This window comes from Aulonocara stuartgranti (assembly GCF_965226115.1).
Source record: "Aulonocara stuartgranti genome assembly, chromosome: 19".
In the NCBI taxonomy this organism is placed as follows: Eukaryota; Metazoa; Chordata; class Actinopteri; order Cichliformes; family Cichlidae; genus Aulonocara; species Aulonocara stuartgranti.
In genome coordinates this window covers 28,812,662-28,839,065 of record NC_138955.1, presented here as the reverse complement: position 1 = coordinate 28,839,065, position 26,404 = coordinate 28,812,662, and the positions used below count along the sequence as shown (strand labels likewise).

The following is a 26,404-nucleotide window of genomic DNA, read 5'->3' as shown; positions in this document are numbered from 1 at the left end:
GTACCTCCATGCCACAGGATCGGTCTGGGATTCTGAGGCAGGAGCTCATGGACAGAGGACCATTGGGCAGTTCCTGAGGAAGGAAAATAAGCCACAGGAGTTCAGGTCTTATGAAGACCCACATGCCTGGTGTGGCGTCTCTGTGTCCAGCCATTACCTGACTGACTGCCTGCTCGACGAATTCCGACGTCAACATCCAGCCATATCCAAACTCCTCCAGGGCACTTTTGGCCACATTTCCAGGTCTGACCACATCAGGAAGGTGGCACGAAAAGTCATGCTGGCATCTGGGGTCATGTCCAGTTATTCCATAATGAATGAAAACTGGCTGATTGTTTCGTGGGTCATGGTTCAGTCTGACACAGAAAGGTCCTTGGAGCCCATGTACCAGGGAATGGCCAAGAGGTACAGTGATGCAGGAGTGGAAAAGGCCGGCTACCACTGGGTGGAAAGGTAAAAACCGTAATCATCGTTGTCATTCAAACTGCTAATCTGTCTGGAAAAACTGAGTTTTTCTTTTTCAGATCAATTTGATGCACACACATAATATTCCATATACTTACATGTATTTGTATTTCTTACATTTAGGGATTGCTGTGCTCCATTTAAGATCCCAGACTGCATCCCTGTCGAAAATCTATCGTGGGATGCCTGAAAAACCACTCCTGCTGTTGTTGCTGCGGCCACATCTGGACCAGTGGCAAACAGCTGTGCCTCTCGAACCCACTACAACAAGAACATTATTGTAAAACTGGACCTGTTCCACTGCCTGAGGCGATTTTTGTGGGAGTGTACCTCTGAGCATCTTCCTCTGTTCAGCACTTTCTGCCAGCTTCTCTCTGCGGCATTCTCAGTGGTTGATCAGGCAGACCTGAAGAGGCTCCAGGATGCTTATAAGTTCTGTGGCATCCATCCTGCTAATCCCACAAAGCAACACATAAGGGAGCACTGCAGGATCCAAATACCACAACCCACTGAGCTGCTGAACAGAGTGGAAAAGGTCCTGAACCATTTTCACCTGGCCACAGACCCCAACAACGTCCCACTCTTCAAGCCATCCATGCTGAAGACGTGACGCAGTGCACATTCTGCGTGGCTGCCTAAGTGACCCTGAACTCTCAGAGGGTGTAATGTTTAGGTATGGTGGGACTCTTCAGCTTAACCATGTCCCTGGTGAAGGTGCCAAGGTCCCCATCTGGATTCCTGTCCGAGGCACTTCACAGCAGGAGGGTTATCATTTCCACCAGGCCCAGTGGATCACCGGGACTCACGTTTCCACTGAACTATTCCAGGCCCAGGACATGACAGGGGTGGCACGATGGAACTACCAAAGACTGGTGGACCTTAAGCAGCCAGGTGTCATGCTACCTTGTGTTTTTGATCCAGCTCTAGTGGTGGAGTTTAATGCAGCCTCCAGAAGAGTGACTGGTCAGGAGAAGTACACTGCACTTCACCTCTCTGACAGAGACACTGGAGAGCAATTTGGGCTTGAATACAGAGAGCCAGGCTGCCGTCCAGTCCCTCTGAACTGGGACAAACACAAAACTCTGAGAAAAGATGAACCAGCTGCCCTTCAGCCCCCACCCTCTGTTCCAAAACCTGTGGCTGCCCAGCAGCTGCTGTGGCAGTCTTTAACTGAAGGCAGTGAAACAACTAGTGTCCCTGTAGTCACCGTAGAGCCTGCCGTCTTTAACCCGCCTCCTCCTGCCCTGTCTACACCACTGACACAAGTCTCAATAGAGAAGATTGTGGAGGGCATCTTAGAAAGGCAACAGCAGCAGCAGCCACAGCAGCCACTTGGCAGCTTATTTCTAAATCACTTCATGTAATGATAACAAGCCATCCGTTCTCTAGTGGGGTCTCACAGCTTTTATCTTCATAATCTTTCTGGTTGATTTGTAATATTAGAAACATGACTGCTGTCTTTTATCTGTGTGACTGTACAGCCTGTTTCAGACATGACAACCAGACAGTGTCTGAAGTTATCTTTAATACATGCAACGCAGCTGGAGATAGTCCAGACACTTTCTCACTTCTGATGATAATATTTTTGGTTTAGGTGTTGTTGCTTTCTGGCTTGAAGCTTATCTACAAAAGCAGTTCAATAAGGAGAGATCATGTGGAAAAACTGAGCATGATTTATTGAGGTACAGAAATAAATGTAACTGTTAGGCAGTTAAACTCCAATGACCCATCATAGCAGAAGAAATCTCAGCAGTGACAGGATGTGAGTAACACTTAAATCACTTACAAAATAACCAAAATGCTGTTATCAAACAATAAACTGCAATAAAGTTACAGAAAATGCCTTCAGTTTCAGTATTTTAGCTCTGAGACTTTGAATGGGGAGTTTTTAGACCTTGTGTCACTTTGAGGCAAATTGTGAAAAACCTGTAACTCGCACGATAATTATAGTGACACTGTCTTTTCAGCTCCTCCCGTAAATGAAGCAAGCCTCGATACGCGCATCGCGGAAACGCCCCCTCAATTACTCGACACAAGCTTTGAAGCCTCGACACAGAACGTCACATCACTAGTTCCTGGTACTGCTTTAGTACCTGCTCGGACGGGTTCCAAGCGATCCGAGCAGGTATTAAACTATTACGTCATCGGACAGCATGCCACTGATTGGCTGGTCAGTGGCATCACTCGATAGGTCATGAGAACATCTACTTCACAAAAAAATGAGAGAAATGTGTTCTGGGAATCCATGCGACCTCACAAACCATCCTACCTGTTGTTTCTGCGCATGTGCACAACACAAAATTAAGTGGCAACCCGCCCTATCTACTTAAATTTCTGCTGGAATTATTGTGTGACCGCAGGAATGTACACTATGACGGTTTGCTCCAAGAAACAACGCCATGCTCCCGGAATCTGACAAACAGCCCCCGCATTCATGTCACTGTGGCGGAGGAGTGGCCCCGGGCGCAGCTGCAGGGGAGGAGTGGAGCGGAAGGCTCAACAGGGCGGCGCTGCGAGGCCGGTAAGAACAGCTGATGTTGTTTATGGACTGATGATGGTCTCCCTCCGCTGTGTTTATAGTGAGACGAGGAGGAGCGGCCAGAGAGAGATCAGCTGGGCTCGTGAGCTGTCAGACTGTGTGACTGAGTCAGCTGTCAAAACAACATCACTTCAATAAATGTGGAAGTTGGCTGTACCTACCTGTGTGTGCGTCTGTGCCTGGTGTATTCCACAAGTGGTGCCGAAACCCAGGAAAGTGCCGGTGGGGAAATGTCCGACCCACAGGCCGCGCCACCCGCCCAGCCTCTGCAATTCTTGGCGCAGATGCTGGCGGAGATGGCGACGATGAGCCGGGATCAGGCGGCCGACCAGCGTGCCCACCTGGCCGCGCTGCGGGAGCAGACGGACCGACAGACGCAAGTTCTGGAGTTCGGGGCCGCTGCCACGCCGAAGCCCTCGCCACTGTCGGTGGCGGAGCCCCGGATGGGGGACGGGGACGACCCACAGGTTTTTTTGGAGACCTTCCGTGCCACGGCGGAGGCTTGCCAATGGCCGCGGGAGGAGTGGGCTCCGCGGCTGCTCCCCCTGCTGTCCGGGGAGGCACAAACAGCGGCCCTGAGTCTGCCTCCGGCGTCGAGGAGCAGCTTCACGGACGTGAGCCGGGCGGTGATGGACAGGCTGGGGCTCACCGCCGAAGACCATCGCCGGCGGTTCCGGGCCTGTCGGCTGGCTACAACGGACCGACCATTCGCCTGGGCCCGGCAGCTGCGCGACGCGGCGGTGCGCTGGCTGCAACCGGGAACATCGGAGGGGGAGACGAAGCTGGTGGACAAGGTGGTGCTGGAGCAGTTCACGGAGGGATTGCCAGCGGAGACGGCGAGATGGGTCCGGTGCCACCGGCCCGCAAGCTTGGAGGTAGCGGTGACGCTGGCGGAGGACCACCTTGCCGCTGGAGCAGGGGAACCCGGGGACGCCGGACGGAGGCCGAACAAACAGGCCCCAGTGCCGGCCCCGAGGCGCCGTGTGCCGGCACCAGGGCAGGCAGAGCGGCTGCCGGCGCTGAGCCCCACTAACCCTTTCGCGGCGTTGGTGCCGTCCAGGGGAGCCGAGCCAAGTGGAGCCGCCCCCGAGCCACGGAGAGCAGCACAGACGCCGGGGCCGGAGTGTTGGAAGTGCGGGCAGCCGGGGCACCTGAGGAGGGATTGTCCGCTTATGGAAGTGGGGCAGGTGTTTCGCGTTGCTGGCGCCCCAGCACCCTCCCCCGGTCCAGGAGGGACATACAGTATTCCGGTAAGGACTCGAGGGGACCAGGCGTTGGTGGACACGGGCTGCACGCAGACCCTCGTACACCAAAGCTTGGTTCGCCCCGGGGCATTGCTGGAGGCAGAATGGGTGGAGGTGAGGTGTGTGTGTGACACACTGTAATGTGTGGTCACATTATGTGATTTAAGCTTTTAGGTGTAGTTTTGTTAAGGAAGGGCCTTAATCTTGTGATTTTTGTTGGAGATCCAACATGTGGTGTGATCCCTAGTTACGCCACAAGGGGGCACTTCCGCCCCAGTGAGATGGTTTAGTGTGACGCTACTGCTCGTCTTCAGATCTGGCAGAAGCGAGAGAGGAAACACACTACCTGTCGTCCATCTCATAATTTATCTGTTTTTTTCAGGTTAGTAAGTAATAAGGCCACACATGTGGTCCACATAATTTACATGCCAAATAAGGGTAAAACCTGACCAGCAGTTTGTTTTGCTGGGATCTGTATTCGTCTGTTTTGCTCATTGAAATGTGTTACGATCGAGAGTAGGAGCTAGCTTAGCTCGCCACATCCTAGAGTAGCTGTTAGCTTTGTTGTTTTCTAAACTTAAGGCACCCTCTTGTAACAAAAGTACACCACGGCTCCTGTATATTTGAGTTAATGTGTTCGCAGAGACAGTTTGATATGTTGTCACTGTTATTGTCTAAAGTTAGTGTAATAACCTATAATAATTCTGATCGCTCTGCAATGTTGATGTGGAGATTTCCACTACACAGATACGCCATTAGTATATGGTACAATACTGGAATGTTTGCTTTATCAAACGATGTGTGAAAAAAAGTGTGATTTATAGCTCTTAGTAACAAACAACAGAGATGACTGTTTAGATTTTTGTTTATACTATTATTATACTATTTTAGTTTATTCTGATTTTGGGCTTTGGGAATGTGAGACAGAGATGTTAAGAAGTTTTTGCAACCTGTTGTGAACACATGAATGTGTTTAAATAAAGATCTGGCAGAAGCGAGAGAGGAAACACACTACCTGTCGTCCATCTCATAATTTATCTGTTTTTTTCAGAACCAGACATAATCTGTCAGCCGCCCTCTTGCTTGGGGTGTGTTACAGATTCTTGGGGGCTCGTCCGGGATTGGCTCTCCACATTGCCATGAGCTAATCCCACAACCTACAACACCTCGTGCTGGTAAAGCTGACAGCGTGATGCCGGCTGCCCCAAAGTGAGCTGTCTGTGTGAGACAAGCTGAGACCAAGTGAGGAAGAGGGCTGGACCCAAAAGCAACCTACTGCGAGAGACTGGGGAAGACGTCGTCATGGCAGACCAGGAGAGGAAAAGCCTGGTATGGGACATCAGGAAAAGCCTACTGTCGCTGTCATCAAACGAACTTTTCCAGATTGCTTCTACAGTCAGCCCTGCTCCAGGCAAAGATGCTGCAGAGCTTTCCAGCGGAGACGCAGAGGGATGTTTCGAGTACATCCACGCCTTTATGTACAGTAAGAACTTATTAGATGCTGAGGATAGGGGCATGGGAGAACTACTAGCCCTAAAAGATGTTGTCGATGAGGTTGTTCAGTCTCAAAGTAGTGTAATTTTACCTGCTGGGTCAAGTGTAAATACAAAGCCAATGTCCCCACTTATCACTGTCCCACCTACTGCATCAGCCCAACCAGCTAACACTGATGTACTATTTTCTGATGTAACAAATGTAACCACTCCTGTAACAGCAAACGCCAAGCTAATCACTGAGACAACTAATGAACTCAGTTGTGACGTTTCACCAGAGAATGTCCAAAAGATGCTGTTAGACTATGAGGATTTGAGCTGAAAGCTTGGTAGGCTGATGCACATTCCCACACCTCAAGCTACAGCACAACCTACACTCTCAGTCCCACATCACTCTGAGACACAGATGGACGTTTCCAGACACAGAGGACCCGAACAAGTAGTATCATTGAAGGATCTGTCCTACATCCATCGCCGTGAATTCAAAGTTCAAGGAGGCCAAATTGGAGACCACTCATCCGATATAAGCTTTAACAGTGTTTGCAGACAGATAGAGGAGGGGATAAAGGACAATCTCACTGAGTCTGAGATCGTGAGAGGTGTGCTAAGGATAATAAAGCCAGGAGATTTCAAGGACATGCTGGTCAATAAAGAAGACATGACTGTGGCTGAGCTCAAGGGGTTCCTCCAGTCGCACTTAGGTGAGAGGAATAGCACAGAACTATTCCAAGAACTAATGTGTGCCAAACAAAATGAGCATGAAACCCCTCAGCAGTTCCTCTACCGTGTTATTGGACTGAAGCAAAGAATATTGTTTGGGTCAAAACAGCCAGGGACTGATATCAGGTATAGCCCAGATACAGTACAAGATGTCTTCCTACACACAGTGTATCAGGGAATAGGACACAAGTACAACGATATTCGCAGGGAGCTTAAACCTTTACTTTCAGACAACACAGTTACAGATGAGACAATCCTAAAGCATGTCATGAGGGTAACAAGTGATGAAAGTGAACGACAAAGGCGTTTGGGGTCAACACAACGCTCAAGACAAGCTGCTGCACATAGTCTACAGGTTGAGGGAGAACAGGTTAAGCAGGCAAATATAAAGAAAGACATGACAGAGCATAGAGCTAAATCAGATGAAGTACAGAAGCTTGCAGAGAAAATAGATGTGCTCACCAAATTAGTAGACACCCTAGCAGAGAAAGTGGAGAGGAGCCAGTCATACAGCTGTCTACCCCCCAAGCCACAAGCAACCAGAAGAGGAAGCCGTTATGGTTGTCCAAAATGTGTGCAGGAGGGGTTACAAGATTGTAAACACTGCTTCTCTTGTGGCGAACAGGGACACAGAGCTGTGGGTTGCCTAAAAAACCCTAAGCAGCAGGGAAACGTGAACCGGTTGCTGTGGGGGGACAAACAGTAACCGGAGTCCTTCCCAAGTCCCAATTCACAGACAGGGGAGCTGAAACAGACACCACCCACAAGGTGACGGGGAACAGTAGTTTCAAAACAACTATTGAAACAGCTGCTGTTAACAAAAAGCATAGCCGTGAGAGAACTGCTGCTGACCCCCTAAAAGACACGATGCCTACCAATGAACCTGTTGCCAAATTAATAGGTAGGAAAGCTTTGACTAAGTGTATTCTCAATGGCCTCGCAGTCAATGCTCTCTTGGACACTGGGGCCCAAGTCAGCATAATAGACCGCCATTGGAGAGACAAGTACTTACCTGATCTTGACGTTCGCCCCCTGACTGAGCTAATTGAGCTCATGGAGGATAAAAAGACACTGGAAGTGTATGCGGTCAATGGAGGGCTAATCCCCTTTGATGGCTGGGTGATCATAACCCTGAACTTACCAGGAAATGAGGACCCAGATTTATCAGTCAGTGTACCCTTCCTGGTGAGCTCGTTGCCCTTAGAAATGCCACTTTTGGGATTCAATGTGGTTGAAGTAGTGATTCAGGGAAAACCAGAAAGGCTAGCTTCCACTTTAAGTCGCCTCCTAGGTGGGGCAATGTCCATCCCAGATGACACAGCAAAGACTATTGTCCATTTTGTGCAGACAAAAAAACCTGTTTCTGCTCAGGGGCGCCTGAGAACAGGTCCGAAAGACAAAGTCATCCCAGCTGGTAGCGTAACCTGGGTAAAATGTAAAGTACCACCACAGTTTGACTCTGGCGACCCACTAGTGCTGTTCGAACCTGAGGAAAATTGCCCACAGTTACAACAGCTAGATGTGGGTGAGGGCCTCTTAGAAGTTCAGATGGGCAGAACTCCACATGTAAATTTGCCTTTAGGAAACCAGACAAAACACGACATTATTCTACCTCGAAAAGCTTTGATTGGCAGTATCCAGCCTATCAAGAAAATTGTTGAGACTGACTCACTCCCAAACAGAGACCTGGAGATTCAGAGTCCTACCACTGCACCACCTACTGCAAGTTGTTCCACTCTATTGTGGCATCCACCCGTTGATGTACATCACCTCACAGAGGAGCAGCAGGGAGTTGTAAAGAAAATGCTGTTTGAGGAGTCAGCTGCTTTTGCAAAGGATGCTAATGATATAGGCTGTATTACAAGCCTAGAGCTGTCACTAAATCTTAAAGATGACATCCCTGTGCAAAAAGCCTACAGCTCAGTTCCAAAGCCATTATTCAACGAAGTAAAGGAGTATATCCAGGACCTTCTAGCAAAGGGCTGGATAATCAAATCAAAATCTCCTTATGCTGCCCCTGTTGTATGTGTCCGCAAAAAGGATGGCACATTACGCCTGTGCATCGACTACCGGTTACTAAACCAGAAAACCATACCTGATAGGCACCCACTGCCCCGTATCCAAGATCTGATCGATACGCTGGGGGGCCACTGCTGGTTCAGTATTCTTGACCAAGGAAAGGCGTACCACCAGGGGTTTATGGCAGAGGGCTCAAGGCATCTCACAGCCTTTGTAACTCCCTGGGGGTTGTATGAGTGGGTCAGAATACCCTTCGGCCTCTCCAATGCGCCTGCAGCCTTTCAGAGGAGTATGGAGGAGATGCTGGATGCATTTAGGGATGAATGTTGCATTCCCTACCTAGATGACATCCTCTGCTATGCCAAAACCTTTGAGGAGCATGTTGAGGGCGTCCGCAAAGTTTTGAAAGCACTTCAGCATCACGGTGTGAAGCTAAGGCCTGAAAAGTGTGAACTCTTTTGCAGACAAGTAAGATATTTGGGTCGCCTTGTATCAGCAGAGGGTGTGCAAATTGACCCAAAGGATCTAGAGGCTGTGCAGTCACTCAGGGCCAAAACACCGCAGACTGTTGGCGATGTGAGGCGGCTCCTGGGCTTCCTCAGCTACTACCGTAGCTATATTCAGGACTTCTCACGTATCGCAAAGCCTGTGTATGAGCTTCTCCAAGCCAAGTCTGACATGTCACGAGCACCACCTCACCAGAGGAAAACCAAAGGCAGTCAGCTGTCTTCCAATACTCCTGTGGTGTGGACTGGTGAACACCAGGGGGCACTGGAGCAACTCATTGACATGCTCACCCACCCTCCAGTCCTGGCCTACCCAGACTTCCACTTACCTTTCTTGCTACACACAGATGCCTCAGAGCAAGGCCTTGGCGCTGTACTCTATCAGCAGCAAGATGGTAAGCTAAGGGTTATTGGGTATGGCTCCAGAACGCTGTCTCCAGCCGAGAAAAACTATTGCCTGCACAGTGGGAAATTAGAATTTCTGGCGCTTAAATGGGCGGTGTGTGAAAAGTTTAGAGACTACCTCTATTATGCCCCACACTTCACCATCTATACTGACAACAACCCTCTGACTTACATAATGAGCACTGCTAAGCTTAATGCTGTTGGGCATCGCTGGGTTGGGGAGTTGTCAGATTTCCGGTTTGAGATAAAATACAGACCAGGAAAGGTAAATATAGATGCTGACACGTTGTCCCGCATGCCCCTTGACATTGAGAAGTACGTGACAGCATGTACTGAGGGGCTCTCTCATGAAGTTGTGCAAACCACATGGGGTGGGGCCAAAGCAGCCCAGGAACAGGATGTAGCTTGGGTCGCCATCCTGGCTCTTACTGCTAACACGAACCAAGACCCCCCAACTTCACTTCCAACCATAAGCAGTGAGGAGTTGGTGAAGGCTCAAAGGGAAGACCCAGCAGTGGGAGAAATCATTCGGCTAAAAGAGACAAATGCTGTAATGACAAACGAGATACGACAAACAGTAGGTAAAGCTGCAAGGAGATTGCTTCATGAATGGAGCAAACTGTGCCTTGACAATGGACTTTTGTATCGACGTACTACTGAAAGACAGCAACTTGTTCTCCCAGCAGTTTACAAGGCCAAGGTACTAAAATACCTCCATGACGACATGGGACACATTGGTACTGACCGAGTACTGGCCCTAGCTAGAGAGAGGTTCTACTGGCCATTTATGAAACAGGAAGTTGAAAACTATGTCACAAGGAAGTGTCCCTGCATAAAACAAAAAAAACCGGTTGGACATGTCCGTGCCCCAATGGGCACAATCACTTCAAACTCACCTTTGGATCTTGTATGCATAGATTACCTGCACCTAGAGCCCAGCCGAGGTGGATATGAATATATCCTGGTCGTAGTAGATCATTTTACAAGGTTTGCTCAAGCATACCCGACCAAAAATAAGTCAGGCAAGACAGCAGCTGAGCGCATCTTTGGTGATTTCATCCAGCGTTTTGGATATCCCGGCAGGCTGCATCACGATCAGGGTCGTGAGTTTGAAAACGAGCTCTTTCGGACTTTAAGAGAGAAAGCTGGAATTGGACACTCAAGGACCACACCGTATCACCCCCAATGTAATCCCGCCGAGAGATTTAATCGGACTCTCTTGCAGATGCTGAGGACACTCGGCGACAAAGAAAAGCAATGCTGGAAAGATCACCTTCAGCAAACAGTGCACGCTTACAATTGTACACGGCATGAGTCAACAGGGTATTCCCCTTACTTTCTGTTGTATGGGCATCACCCCCGTCTCCCAATAGACTTGTTGTTTGGCCTGGTTGGGGAGAAAAAAACTGTGTCTCACAAACATTATGCTGAAAAGTGGGCAGAAAAGATGACTGAGGCGTACAAGATAGCCAGTGACAATAGTAAACTGTCCAGCGCACGAGGCAAATCCTACTATGACAAAAAACTCAGGGGTGTCGTCTTGCATCCTGGGGACAGGGTCCTCGTTAGAAATCTTGGTGAAAGAGGTGGGCCTGGAAAACTCAAGTCATACTGGGAAAAGAGTATCTACGTAGTCAAAGCACAAGTAGCTGACAACCCCGTGTATGTCGTCTACCGAGAAGCAGGAGATAAGGATAAGACTAGAGTGCTTCACCGTAACTTGTTACTACTTGTGAATGACTTACCAGTTGAGGCCCCACAGCACATTCCTGAACCTACACCAAAGAGACAAACAAAATCAAACAACCTGCCAGGGGACAGAGGCAGGAGGAGGCAACAGACTGAAACAAGTGACTCAGACTCTGAAGAGAGTACTGGAAAATTCTGGTTGAGGCTTCCTGTAAAAGAAAGAGAGCCCATCAAAGGAAAGACTTACCATAGGATATCTACTGCAGAACAGCCCCACCCAGCCTCCGGTGAAGAAAACAGTCATGCGAAGGTACCCATCAGGGAAGAAAGCTGTATTGGCCGGCCAGTCAGCCAAGATCAAGTCAGTCTAGGAGACAACTTTCCAGAGGCGCTTTCACTACATGACCCAGTTCCATCAGAAAGTGCAGATGATGAACTGTCAATTCCAAATGAGGACGAACTGTCTGCACGCACCCCTCCACGATGTTCTACTAGCGACATGAGAAGGTCGACTAGGGAGAGGAAACCAAGGCAGATGCTGACATACCAAACACTGGGTGAACCATCGTACCAGCCTCATCCTACAGTTGCAACGCTCTCCTCACCCTACATGCCACCATAGACAGTTCCTTATCATATTCCAACACCCACATGCTTTACACCTCACCTTTCATATGCTTACACACCTTACATATACACACCTTTGTTATATTGAATAAGTGTATGTGTCAATGTTTTTGAGAAAAATTGAGGTTTGAATGCCAGGAGCCATTCTTATTTTGTCAGGGAGCGTGTGACACACTGTAATGTGTGGTCACATTATGTGATTTAAGCTTTTAGGTGTAGTTTTGTTAAGGAAGGGCCTTAATCTTGTGATTTTTGTTGGAGATCCAACATGTGGTGTGATCCCTAGTTACGCCACAAGGGGGCACTTCCGCCCCAGTGAGATGGTTTAGTGTGACGCTACTGCTCGTCTTCAGATCTGGCAGAAGCGAGAGAGGAAACACACTACCTGTCGTCCATCTCATAATTTATCTGTTTTTTTCAGGTTAGTAAGTAATAAGGCCACACATGTGGTCCACATAATTTACATGCCAAATAAGGGTAAAACCTGACCAGCAGTTTGTTTTGCTGGGATCTGTATTCGTCTGTTTTGCTCATTGAAATGTGTTACGATCGAGAGTAGGAGCTAGCTTAGCTCGCCACATCCTAGAGTAGCTGTTAGCTTTGTTGTTTTCTAAACTTAAGGCACCCTCTTGTAACAAAAGTACACCACGGCTCCTGTATATTTGAGTTAATGTGTTCGCAGAGACAGTTTGATATGTTGTCACTGTTATTGTCTAAAGTTAGTGTAATAACCTATAATAATTCTGATCGCTCTGCAATGTTGATGTGGAGATTTCCACTACACAGATACGCCATTAGTATATGGTACAATACTGGAATGTTTGCTTTATCAAACGATGTGTGAAAAAAAGTGTGATTTATAGCTCTTAGTAACAAACAACAGAGATGACTGTTTAGATTTTTGTTTATACTATTATTATACTATTTTAGTTTATTCTGATTTTGGGCTTTGGGAATGTGAGACAGAGATGTTAAGAAGTTTTTGCAACCTGTTGTGAACACATGAATGTGTTTAAATAAAGATCTGGCAGAAGCGAGAGAGGAAACACACTACCTGTCGTCCATCTCATAATTTATCTGTTTTTTTCAGAACCAGACATAATCTGTCAGCCGCCCTCTTGCTTGGGGTGTGTTACATGTGCATGGTGATGTTCACAGGTATCCCAGAGTGCCGCTGTTATTAAAGTATAAGGGCAAAACACATAGAGTAACGGCGGCGGTTAGCCCGCGCCTGTCGCACCCCCTGATTCTGGGTACCAATTGGCCGGGGTTTCATCGGCTACTGGGGCAGTACGCGGGGGTGCGATCACGACCGGAAGCGGGGTGTAGCGTGTGCGCGGCATGCAGCGGTGACGCGGGGTCGTCCGACACTGACTCCGGGGGGGAGTGTCCCCCATGGGTGATTTCCCACTGGAGCAGTCTCGTGACGGCACCCTCGTGACGGCACCCTACACTCAGCCTTTGACCAAGTGATGGCTATTGATGGTCACGTGGTGCGCCCTGAGGCCGCGCAGACCTACGTTTCGTCTTATTAAATGACCGATTATATCGAGTGAGTCGTGACACTCAGACAGAGGAAACACACACCCAGTTGTTGGTGCCGCAGGGCCGCCGGGAAACGCTTTTCCAGGCGGCCCACTATAACCCCATGGCAGGGCATATGGGCTATGAGAAAACTCTGGAGCGAATAACGGCCCGATTTTATTGGCCGGGCATCCGAGCGGATGTGCGCCGCTGGTGCGCGTCCTGCCCGGACTGCCAACTTGTTAACCAGCCGGCCATACCGAAGGCGCCGCTGCGCCCTCTCCCCCTCATTGAGGTCCCGTTTGAGCGCATCGGCATGGACCTCATCGGGCCGTTTCACCGGAGTGCACGCAGCTACCGCTTTGTGTTAGTCCTGGTGGATTACGCAACGCGGTACCCGGAAGCAGTTCCGCTGCGCACCATCTCTGCAAAGAGTGTGGCGCAGACACTGTTTCAGGTCATCTCCCGAGTCGGAATCCCGAAAGAGATACTGACTGACCAGGGCACGTCGTTTATGTCTCGTACACTGCGGGAACTGTACGAATTACTGGGCATTAAATCTATTCGGACCAGCGTCTACCACCCTCAGACTGACGGGCTGGTGGAGCGGCTGAATAAGACTTTAAAGTCCATGATTCGGAAGTTCATTAACGAGGATGAACACAATTGGGATCACTGGCTAGACCCTCTGTTATTCGCAGTGCGGGAGGTGCCCCAGGTCTCCACGGGATTTTCTCCCTTTGAACTGCTGTTCGGCAGGAGGCCACGTGGGGTGCTCGACCTGATTAAAGAAAGCTGGGAGGACGGTCCGAGCCCCGCCAAAAATGAGATTCAGTACGTGTTGGACCTGAGAGCAAAACTCCACACTTTGGGGAGGTTGTCACGGGAGAATTTGCTCCAGGCTCAGCAGCGTCAGCAATGCCTGTATGACAGAGGGGCTAGGTTCAGGCAATTTTCACCGGGAGATAAAGTGCTTGTATTACTCCCTACTTCCAGCTCAAAGTTGCTCGCCAAGTGGCAAGGACCCTTTGTGGTCACACGGCGAGTCGGGGACGTGGACTATGAGGTCGCTCGGTCGGACAGGGGAGGAGCCACGCAGATTTATCACCTCAATCTCCTCAAACTGTGGCGAGAGGTTGAAACCGCTTCTCTGGTGAGCTTGGTGAAGGAGAGAGATGAGTTGGGGCCTGAGGTGCCAAATTCTATCATTCCCACCTCCCTCCCTTGTGATGACCATCTCACACAGGCCCAGAGAGCGGATGTTGTCGCGTTGCAACAGCGTTTTGCGGACGTGTTCTCTCCCCTGCCCAGCCGGACGTCCCTCATCGAGCACCATTTCGTGACGCAGCCCGGCGTGACGGTGCGTTCACGGCCCTACAGGCTCCCGGAGCATAAGCGAAAAATCGTGCAGAGGGAATTGGCGGAAATGCTGAGGATGGGAGTAATAGAAGAGTCGCACAGCGCCTGGTGTAGCCCCATCGTTCTGGTGGCGACAAAGGATGGGTCTATACGGTTCTGTGTCGACTATCGCAGGGTGAACGAAGTGTCACGCTTTGATGCCTACCCCATGCCTTGGGTCGACGAGCTCCTGGACCGGTTAGGCACGGCCCGCTTTTTCACGACACTGGACTTAACCAAGGGCTATTGGCAGATTCCCTTGTCTGCCGAGGCCAGGGAGAAAACGGCCTTCTCCACTCCGTACGGTTTGTACCAGTTCGTGACACTTCTGTTTGGCCTGTTCGGGGCCCCGGCCACTTTCCAGCGTCACGTCTAAGGACCTCAGTCCGTCTGCATTAAAGTTACAATGCTAATCTTACAAACATGTATGTACCACTTTCAACAAGGTACAAGTCAGAAATGTTAGCAGTTAGATTCACTAATAGTAATCCACAAGAAGGTATTTAGTTTGTTTATTCTGATACCTGAAACATTGGCCTCAGATGTGTTTTACAAGGAAGTTGTTTTATTATAACTAACTTTTTATAGGAATTTGATATTTTACATTTTGATTGGTTGTGTTTAACAGGCTTGACTGATAAGATGCGGGCTGATTTCAGCATCATGAAGGACTTGAGTACCCACACCAGACTGACCCCAGAGCAGAGGGAGGGACGCCTCAACAGATTTATCACTAATATACAGAGGTAGGTGACAGTCACTAGTATAATCACAATCAGAATAGAAATAAACGGATTGTTTTGAGTTATTGCCTAGGTGGTCTTTAATAGCTAGGCAATAATATATAAAACAATGATTTAGTGTTAACACTGGACTTGTCACATCTATACTGTGCTTAAGAGGAGAGGTGATTTTTGAGGCATATATTTTCAATTGATTATGACAATTAAAGCTCTGATTTTTTTTTTTTTTTCCCCTAGAAGTTGTCTTCATCTCAGACACACTTTGGGTGTTCTGATAATATACTCAAAAGTTGACTGCAAATTTCTTCGTCATTATGTTCTGTCTGTAAGAATCCTGGCTTTGATTTACAGCTTAAATTATTTCACAGGAACGCTGACGCGCAAGCCGAGTTGGATAAGTGGGGACTCAGCTTTGATAACCAACTTCTAAATCTGGCTGGCAGAGTCCTCCCTGTGGAGAGGATTTACCAACGGTCAAGATCGGTATAATTTCTTCTTCTCAGTTAATTAAACAGATACATTTAAGGGCTCGTTTAATATGTTTAATATAATTATCACATAGTATGACTACAACCCCTGGGCCGCTGACTGGGCCAAAGAGATGCGTGGATTAGCTGTGATAAGCGCTCCTCCCTTGAACAACTGGCTCCTCTTTCACACCCGTCGTAACAGCAATGAAGCCAGTTCTCTTCTACAGAACCTCAGCAGAGTCTCAGGCCCACTGGGAATCACCATGGGAAAACCTGTCATGTGAGTTTAGCATTTTTAAGTATTTCTGCAACACATTTTTTTTTTATCACAATGGACTGTCATGTATGTAAAGTGAAATTTTTGACTGTAACACTTGTAGGTTTTTTTTTTCTTGTCTTTTAATTCACAAACGTTATCGTGCATCCTTGTTTTTCTGTAGGATACAGTATGAAGATAATCAGGAGTCTCTCCTCGCAGCCCTGCGGCACAGTGTCGGACCCCAGATAGAGATGGTTGGTGATGTGTGAAGTGCACACACTTGTACATTTACTTTTCAGTTTTCAGGTCTAAAATGTTTTTTATGAACCACATTTGCATTTAAATGCTCGAATTGTAGCCATTTTTTTTATAACTGACAGAAACTGCAGGTCAGTGTATTGTAGTTATGTCACAATGCATTTTTGTCATCAGGGATCTTAATTTCGACGTTTCCCAAAGCGGTACCAGACCTCAGGGTGTTTCTGTTTGTTAGGTGGTGGTAGTCCTCCCCAACAACAGGAAGGATAGGTATGACAGCGTTAAGAAGTTCCTTTGTGTGGACCGCCCCACTCCCAGCCAGTGTGTGGTGGCCCGTACCCTCAGCCGACCTCAGGCACTCATGACTATAGCTACAAAGATTGCTCTGCAGATGGCTTGCAAGATGGGAGGGGAACTCTGGAGTGTGGAAATCCCTGTAAGTCCCGCACAAACTAAATACTTCAGATGTCAGAGATTAAAGTTTAAGGTGTTTTGGAAAGCAAAGAGTAGTAACTTTTGAATTGATTAAACTTTCTGGTGCTTTAGATGAGAATGTATTTTTTTTTCTCCTTTCATCCAAAACTGGTTTGATTGGGTTCACAATGCCTCTGACTGTCCTTGGGATGACTTCTTAAAAATAGATCCCCAGTTTGATCTCTGGAGGTGCAGAAATCATCTATGGTTCTGTAGCTGTCCAACATTAAGAAAAAGAAAGAAAATCTGCTAAGTCATACATCCGGAGCTACCTGCTGTGGCAACCCCTTGTGATATTGTCATGTTTGTGCAGCTCAAACAGCTGATGATCGTGGGCATCGACTGCTACCATGACACCGCTGCTGGGAAAAGGTCTATTGGTGCTCTAGTGGCCAGTCTCAACCAAAGCATGAGCAGGTTGGTTTCTGTAACTGAGGTGGGAATTCACACTGGGAGCAGTGCAATGCTCTCGGTTATGTTCAACATGTGCAAACAAGGCCTCACTTGGCGTTTTGTGTGTGTGTGTGTGTGTGTGTGTGTGTGTGTGTGTGTGTGTGTGTGTGTGTGTGTGTGTGTGTGTGTGTGTGTGTGTGTGGTTTCCCAGCCTTTAAATGCAATAGTACAGTTAATGATTCAAATGTTTTTCAAGGTGGTTCTCAAAGTGTGTGCTGCAACACAAAGGTCAGGAGATCATGGATGAGCTGAAGAAGACTTTGAGTGGCAAGTTTCTTTTGTCATTTCAAAAACTTTTACTTTTAAATACACAGAGGATCTCAGAAACTGTCTTAACACTTTGTTTTCCAGCTGCCCTGAAAGAGTATTTGAGGTTCAATGGCTGTCTGCCTTCACGCATCATCGTTTACCGAGACGGAGTGGGGGATGGGCAGTTGCACAGTGTGGTGAACTATGAGGTTCAGCAGATCATGGACTCCATCAAGTCAATGGGGCAAGACTACAAGTGAGTTTTTACATCTCCAACAGTTATGGTGTTTTTTAAATCTCTAAAAACCGTTGCCCTCAGAGGCAGTTAAATTTGCACTGTGGGGTTATTGATAATACAAATGGTCATACATGATTCCTTCCTTTGATTTGAGAATTGTAAGGACAGTAAAGTAAAATGACTGGTTGGAACATGGACGTTTTTGTAGTGCTGTTAGTATTTATTCCTGAGCATCTAAAGAACAAAGTTGAGATTATTTAGTAGAAGTGTCAGGTTTTCCCAGAGCCTCTGTCTTTTTGTTGTAGCCCAAAGCTGAGTGTGGTGGTGGTGAGGAAGCGCATAAGCAGCAGGTTTTTCGCCCACATAAATGGCAAGGTGTCCAATCCTCCTCCTGGCACCATCATTGACGCAGAGGTCACCCGGCCAGAGTGGTACGTCTTGTTTTGAGGGGGACGGGGTTTTTGTTGGTTTTTTGTTTTTAGCTGTTAACGGTCTTTTGATATTTACATAGGAGCAGTTGTATTGTGACAGTACTGTTGCACGTTTGTTTTCTAGGTATGACTTCTATATTGTGAGCCAGGCTGTTCGCAGTGGGAGTGTCTCACCAACCCACTACAATGTCGTGTATGACACCAGTGGACTCAAGCCAGATCACATGCAGCGGCTCACCTACAAGCTCTGCCACATGTACTACAACTGGCAGGTAGGCTGGCATCAGAGTGACCTTTTTGAGTAGAAATCTTTCTACACTGAAAATGTTGTCTTCATCTAAACCGGTCATAATCAGGCGTCTTTCTCCTCAGTGTTTTTAAGGAGTTTTCATTAAATGATGACGTTTTTGAATGATCGACTCTAATTTAAAAATTTACAAAGCAATACAATTTAATTTTAATGGAGGGAGAATATCAGTCAAAAATCAATGAGTGATATAATTATTTGATCCCCTACAACCCAGCCAGAATTCTGACTCAAATTGGCAAATTACAATCAATGAGTTGAAGAGTGTCTAATTATAAAGCACACCTGTCTACAGAATCAATTTCTTCAATTAATTATATTTTTCAGTAATTGAAAAAGAGCTGTCAAAGGACAAACGGGGAATGGGATGTAAGAAGGTGACAATTACTGGTGCAATTATCTGGAAATATAAAATGACCATCAGTTGCCCTCGGTTTGGAGCTCCACATACGATCTTTGCTCATGGGGTGCACAAGAAAGGTGGTCATCAGCACAAAACTACATGCCAGGAGCGTGTTAGAGATCTGAAGGCAGCTGGGACTACGGACACCAGGAAGGCACATGACACACCCATCTTAAGTTCGCCAGTGAACAACTAAATGATTTAGAGAAGGCTTGGAAAGTGCTGCGGTCAGATGAAACCAAAATTGAGCTCTTTGGCATCAGCTCAACCCGCTGTATTTGTAGGACAAGAAATGCAGAGTATTGCCAAAGAACATGATCTCTGCAGTCAAACATGAAGGTGGAAACTTTGTACTTTGGAGGTGTTTTTCCGATAAGAGCACAGAAGACTAAAGGTGGGTCCGAATTAGGGCTGCCACAAACAATTATTTTGATAGTCGACTAGTCACCGATTATTTTTGCGATTAGTCGACTAATCAGATCATGCATCCATTGGACGTAAAACGTACCGCTTATTGCACCAGCAGCATCTGCTCTTATATAACTATCATTAGTTTACAGCTTTAAGTGTTTATGGTATGTGCTAACTAAAAATAAAGACTAGATGATAGTTTATTAAAGTTTAATGAAATCTGCAGATTGTTTCGGTGGAGTATAATAAACTCAGCCGTTGCTCCTTGCTATCTAAAATATAACAGGACACCGGAGTATATTCTCGAGCATCTCACACTCCTGATAATCAGCTGTCTGCTTGATGTTTATTCAGCTGTGTAAAAACTATAACTTTAATCTCAGCCAAACCGATTTACTCAGGAACAAATAAAATACTAAAACAAAAAGCTAAACGATAACATTTTTAAGTTATCTAACTGACTTATATATGTTTAACCTGAGTAGTGAAAGACGGCATTGGGTTTGAAAACGATTTGCCGGGAGTCCGGTGTTCTCACCGGCTCTGGTGAGCCTTGAACCCCGGCTCGCTATCGAGCTGGTGGGTAACAGACTTCTCCGAAAACGTCGGAGCGCTTTTGAAAATACGTGGTGTCTTGATAAACTGAGCAGATATTTGAAGTTTACACAGCTACATTCTCGCCTGAAAATATGTTAAACGTTTATTTTGTGACCCAGAAAGAATAATAAGAGTAACATTAAAACTAACTAGCTGCCGCCATTGTTGGAAACTGAGCAGGGCTGCGCTACGAATTCTGGGACAAGGCTTCCTCTTCTTCAAGGTTTAACGGCAGCTGGCATCCTTGTACATGCAGTGCTGCCATCTTCTGCTTCAGTCCGTTATTACACCCTTAAATACTATTACTTATTCCTGCGTCTTTTGGGATCTTACAAAGCTTCAAACGACACATCAACTATTAAATTAGTCGTCGACGATTTTGATAGTCGACTAATCGTGGCAGCCCTAGTCCGAATCAGTCTTCCAGCATGATGATGACCTAAAACATACCGGCCAAAGAAGTAGTACATTAAGGTCATTGAGTGGTCTAGTCAGTTTCCAGACCTCAATTGTATAGAAAACCTGTGGAGGGAGCTTAAGCTTTGAGTTCCCAAGTGGCAACTGAGAAACCTAAAGGACTTAGTTTCTGTAAAAAGGACCGGGCCAAAATCACTCCAGAGATGTGTGCAAACCTGGTGACAGACTATACGGCTGTACTGGCCAAGAGTTCCTTCACAAAGTACCCACTTGTGTTTTACTTGTGTATCAAATACTTGTTTCACTCAGTGACATGTGAATCCATTCATAACTCTGATATAATGTTTTTTTTTCTATATTTGTTAAAATAAAACTGCCATTAAAAATTAGACTTCATTTCTGTGTAAGTGAGCAAACGTATAAATTCAGCAGGGATCAAATAATTTTCCCCGACTGTGTAAATGTCACTGACTTTGGCATTGTGTTGGTCATGCCTGATTGTTTTTCTTTGTGCTTTAGGGGATCATCAGAGTGCCTGCTCCCTGCCAGTACGCCCACAAGTTGGCTTTCCTTGTTGGTCAGAGCATCCACAAAGAGCCCAATATGAAACTGGATGACCAGCTTTTCTACCTTTAATGGCTCATCTGTGAAACAGCTTATGAGGAGAAACAACTCGGTACAAAGATGACCGCAAAAGGCTGTAATTCTAAATCAAAATCATGTTTCCGCTGTCAGTAAATCTTCCTTAGGATGACAGAGTCATCGTAGATCCAACTAAATGCTTTTCCTGTCATTTTAAGAGCTGCTGCTTTTCTGTTCTACTTTGTGAAAACACAGAATACTCACATGTAGTATGAGGAAAACAATATTAAACCAGTAACACAACAGTGGGAACTTCTGTGCACCACACAAAAAAAACAAGTTAACTAGAAACACAGAACAACAAAGCAGTTAGTCCAGGTTTTTTTTTATTGCCCCGATTTACAACAACAGCCATCCCAAGTTGTTTTATATACTAAAGACCCTGCAATACAAGAGAGTTTGACTTTAACACTTTGTCTACTCAAGCTTGCTCTCTACTTAGTACTGAAATAAACAGACTTAGGTATTCTGTCATAAATGTAAGTAAGTTTGCATGTTTTTAGGAATACAGTAGATGTGATTTGCCTTAAAATACCATTTTTCAGGGAAATGTTGTTGTGTGAGTGCTGTCCATACTGAAGGCTTGATTTAAGTTTAGGTTAAGGTAAGCAACAGTATGTAAATGAATCTCAAGAAAGTAAATGGAAGTCAACATAAGAGTCCTTGGAAGTGAGAGAAACGCACTGTGGGTGATCATGTACAAACAGCTGGTCCTTTCAGCATTGCCCCTCCTCTGGTTACAGTGACTTCATCTTTGGGTTGTAGCCTGGTTGGCCAAGTGTATGTTTGCATATAGACCATATTAAAGAATGTTTGCTGTACATATCTGTGTGTGCAGTCTGTCTTCTGCCACCTACATGTACTGGGGGTTTCCTGACGTGATTGCTCATACACATTACACAGCAGAGAGTGGGCAAACCAGCCACCAAGAACTAGAGATGGACCGATCCGATATTACATATCGGTATCGGTCCGATACTGACCTAAATTACTGGATCGGAGAAAAATAAAAAATGTAATCCGATCCATTAAATATCACGAAAGCACCTCACAAAACTTGCAACACGCCGTAACTCACCTCAGAACGTTAGCACGTCGGAGCAGTATGCATCACGTGATAGAGCGGCTGTGGCATGCGGGACCTGTCGGTGGTCTGGATAGCATGTGGAGCTTCACTAGCAACCTGGCATTTCATCTCCGACAAAGTTATCCCCGAGAGAAGTAAAGCAAGTGTGTAAGTCCATCTCTGAATGTTTGTAAAGCATTCCTGCGTTAAGCTTAACAAGCGACTGCCTCTCGCTCTCCGGCTGCTACTTCAATCGTGAAATTGCTCAATGATCAGCTGATCTGCTTTTCTGTCGCGAGTCCATCTCTCGTTTGTTTTTGGCCCACTTTGCACCAGAAAGAGGAAACCAGTGGCTGAACAACAGCAGCACGTTTAAGCTTGATAAGCTGTTGTTAGAATTTATTTAATATTACTTTCTACACCAGGATCTTTTTCTACGTAGCTGACGCTGGTAACTGTGCAGGGGCAGATCTAGCAAATCAGAATCAGAATACTTTATTGATCCCTGGGGGAAATTATTTTTTGTTACAGTGCTCCATTTTAAACCAACATTAAGACAAGACAGACAATACACTAACTAAGAATAGTACAATATATACATATATATACATACATACATACATAAGTCACTCATAAATAAATAGTTGGAAAAGAAACGTGTAGCTGTAGCAGCAAACAGTGTGTTAAGTGGATGCGTTGTACAGGGAGATGGCCACAGGCAGGAATGATTTCCTGTGTCGTTCAGTGGTGCTTTTCGGTAATCTCAGTCTCTCACTGAACGTGCTCCTGTGACTGACCAGCATGTCATGGAGTGGGTGGGAGGTGTTATCCAACATTGTCTTTATCTTGGACAGCATCCGCCTCTCCGACACCACCTTGAGGGAGTCCAGCTCCATCCCCACAACATTGCTGGCCTTACGGATTAGTTTATTAAGTCTGTTGGCATCTGCGACCCTCAGCCTGCTCCCCCAGCATGCAACAGCATAGAGGATCGCACTGGCCACAACAGACTCATAGAAAATAGAAAATTTAGTAAATAAAAAGTTTAGCCAGGGGGGCCGATAGGGCATTAACTGGGAAAAGGGGGCACAAAGACATACTTTTCTTTCTTATTCTCATTTAAAATGTCGAGCTTTTAATAAATAATTATCTGACACCCAAAGTTTTAATTTGATGTAAAATGAATAGAAGTCAATTACTGTATATAGTGACTATTAAGTCTAATATATATACCAATACCCTAGTAAGCTATAGTACTTTTTACTTTGGGAAGGTACCATCTGTGCAGTCTGCAATTTTGTTGAAGAAAGATGTTGAATCTATTTAATATTTCTTGAAAAATAATTGATTTCTGTGCATTTTTTTTCACACTGCATCAAATTAAGGTTGATTACGTCGATTAAGCATCATGAGGTGGAGCGTGATGGAGGTTCCCTATTTTTTATTTATTTATGTTGTTGCTGGGAGTTGGAACCCTATTAGTTAGGTTGCTTAATATTTACGCTAAGTACTCTTTAAAATACCAGAATAGGGAGGATGGTGTAGGTTTAAGTTTATTAGATTGATCAGTATTGCTGAACTATGAATTATTTTTTTTTGCATACAGGTATAACAGAATAGCTTTAGTGTAGTTGTTGTTTTAAACTTGAGTATGAACTTGCAGACTTGCAAAATGCAGCAAGATATTTTAAAAAACAGTTTTGTTGATTAAAAAACACTATATCGGATTCATATCGGTATCGGCAGATATCCAAATTTATGATATCGGTATTGGACATAAAAAAGTGGTATCGTACCATCTCTACCAAGAACACACTGTTCTGTGGTCTGTATGTCATACACACACACACGGAAGGAGCTATGATTAAAGGCTTTGGTCTGCATAAACACCAGCTCCATTAGACTTCTGAGACATCCAACCCTTTTAGATCTCAGCTGCTGTCTGTCCAGTTTGTCCTGCATGCTTCAGTTCTGCTCTTCACTCAAGAGTCTAATTCTTAAACTTCTCAGACAAATTTGTTAAAGGAGCAGTTTTTTGAAATCAGCATAGATAACTAAACTAAAAGAGGAGTAAGCATATTAACTGGGAAACAATTGCTCTTCATTTTACGTTAAGAAATACGACTGTAATATGTCTTAAGCTGTTTTTGTATCTGCCCTGTACTTTTCTAGCCTTTTGAAGCCATAACCATTTGAATAATTGTCAGGAAAAAAAACCAAAAAAAACCCCAACATTCAGAAGACTCACTGTCACCAAGCAATCACTTGGTGACAGTGAGAAGAAGGGAAAAAAAAACTCCTTTTGAACAGGAAGAAACCTCAGGTTCAGTGAGAGGCAGCCATCTGCCGCAACCGACTGGCAGTGAGGGGAGGGAGACATGACAGAAGACAGATTAACCAATAGTGTGCAGTTTTCCTTCTTTCCCCAATTTTCCCAATCTGATATTCCGGGCAATATATTAGATTTACATTTGACTTTTGGACCATTTCACTAAGATTCCAAATACAATAAATGTTATGTTCCTTTGATTTTAACAGTTAATTGATATTCTTTAAAGGGGAAATTAGTACCCCCTTTAAAGTAGGAAAGTAGATATTGAATCATTCTAATGTGCCTTTATTTCTCCAGGGAATGACAAGCCTATGAAGGGCTTTCGTCAGGAAGACTTGGTGAACCAGCATCTGATCACAGAGCTGAGGAAAGAGTTTGGCATGACCTACGAGGAGTTCTACATGGTCCTCACAGACACTGACATGAGAGTCAAGGTAGAGACTTACTCTTTCTAAGCAGTATAGGAGGATTATGTGAAGGCTGTGGCTCTATAGTGTAGTGGTTTGCACATTTGCCTAACAGTGAAAGATCCCCATTTAAGTACCAGGAGGAGGAAAAAAAAATCCCTTGACAGCTGTGTCGGGAAGAGCATCAAATACGCCAAATTAAACACAAGTATACCTGTTGTAGTGACTTGTGAATAATTTAATTCAGGTTTAGGTAAATAGGGCCAGACCACAGTCACATCAAGGCATGTAAAATTGATAATAAAGGGGCAGCCAAAAGTAGCTAGTATGTGATGGGCAGCCCCATAACAGAATGGCCGTGCTGTGTAGATCAATTAACTTGTTGAATACTTAAATTAATGCGGTGTGAATTTGGAAAGCATGTAAGTCAAGCTGTTTTTTCACTCTAAAATGTAAAGATGTCCCCTAAATGAACCACACACACTCACGTCTTGATGCATTCTCAATCATCCAGGAGATGATTGGAGATTCACACACACTCACATTTTTGTTTTGAAAAGAAGAGTTATAAACATATACTCACTGAATGTGACGTTGTCAAGGAAGAAGGTGGTGTGGTGAGCTTTTTTGAGAACTGTGGTTTCACGCTGTGATGAAATTCTTAAACGTTACATGTTTTTGGGCAGCTCTTATATTTCACACCAATTTCAAGTCCTGTTGGAGGGACTTGGGAATGCATTACTGTCAATCAATATCCTCTCAAAGAGCCATATAAATATACAGTGGGGCAAAAAAGTATTTAGTCAGCCACCGATTGTGCAAGTTCCCCCACCTAAAATGATGACAGAGGTCAGTAATTTGCACCAGAGGTACACTTCAATTGTGAGAGACAGAATGTGAAAAAAAAATCCATGAATTCACATGGTAGGATTTGTAAAGAATTTATTCGTAAATCAGGGTGGATAATAAGTATTTGGTCAATAACAAAAATACAACTCAGTACTTTGTAACATAACCTTTGTTGGCAATAACAGAGGTCAAACGTTTACTATAGGTCTTTACCAGGTTTGCACACACAGTAGCTGGTATTTTGGCCCTAGTCTAGTCTAGTCTACCCTCTTCCTGACCAAGGATGGGATGTTTGCCTTCGTGCTTTTATGTTATATGACCCTTTTGACCACACACACACACACACACACACAGTATTCTTTGTTCACATGTATACCTATGTAAGATGCTATATGTTAATGACCCTATGCATATTCATGTAACCACAATAAAAGGAGTGCTATGGGGAGCCTGGCTGAGAGTCTGACAGAGGTCAAGTGGTGGGACGACACTTGGCTCCAGGCAGATCTCCCTCATGCATGAGTAAACCAGAGCCTTGTGTCTTGCTTTTTGCTGCGTAGCAGATTGTCTGCAAATTACCTGCAAATTAGGGGCATAATACTATAAATAAGACTTTGCCAGTGTGGTTCTTTATCACAACTGATCAAGATGGCAAAAGATTATCTGCTGTGAGGGCCATCCAATTGATTTTGGAAAAGAGAGGGGCTTCGGATGATGATGTTGACAAAGAGGTTTCAGAATATTTCACATTTCTGAAAATTCAGAGTCT

General features: G+C 45.6%; 2 protein-coding genes across 2 annotated transcripts in view; one reads left to right on the top strand and one right to left on the bottom strand.

Annotated features, from left to right (window-relative positions):
* LOC309695570 (uncharacterized protein) overlaps positions 1 to 26,404 on the bottom strand; it is a 212,766-nt gene that overhangs the window by 44,688 nt on the left and 141,674 nt on the right. The window lies entirely within an intron of this gene.
* LOC309695569 (uncharacterized protein) lies at positions 13,251 to 21,802 on the top strand. The gene is made up of 12 exons (XM_082516306.1): positions 13,251 to 14,934; positions 15,258 to 15,375; positions 15,741 to 15,855; positions 15,935 to 16,122; positions 16,283 to 16,355; positions 16,595 to 16,795; positions 17,147 to 17,250; positions 17,483 to 17,553; positions 17,638 to 17,791; positions 18,079 to 18,204; positions 18,329 to 18,476; positions 20,859 to 21,802. Exons 1-12 carry the CDS (start codon positions 13,356 to 13,358, stop codon positions 20,973 to 20,975), a joined length of 2,994 nt encoding a protein of 997 aa, XP_082372432.1. The 5' UTR covers positions 13,251 to 13,355; the 3' UTR covers positions 20,976 to 21,802.

Coding starts and splice junctions, on each gene's coding strand:
- LOC309695569 (XM_082516306.1), top strand. CDS start 13,356: ATGGCAGGGCATATGGGCTATGAGAAAACTCTGGAGCGAATAACGGCC. Junction 14,935..15,257: donor GGCCTTCTCCACTCCGTACG/GTTTGTACCAGT, acceptor TGTGTTTAACAG/GCTTGACTGATAAGATGCGG. Junction 15,856..15,934: donor TTTACCAACGGTCAAGATCG/GTATAATTTCTT, acceptor ATTATCACATAG/TATGACTACAACCCCTGGGC.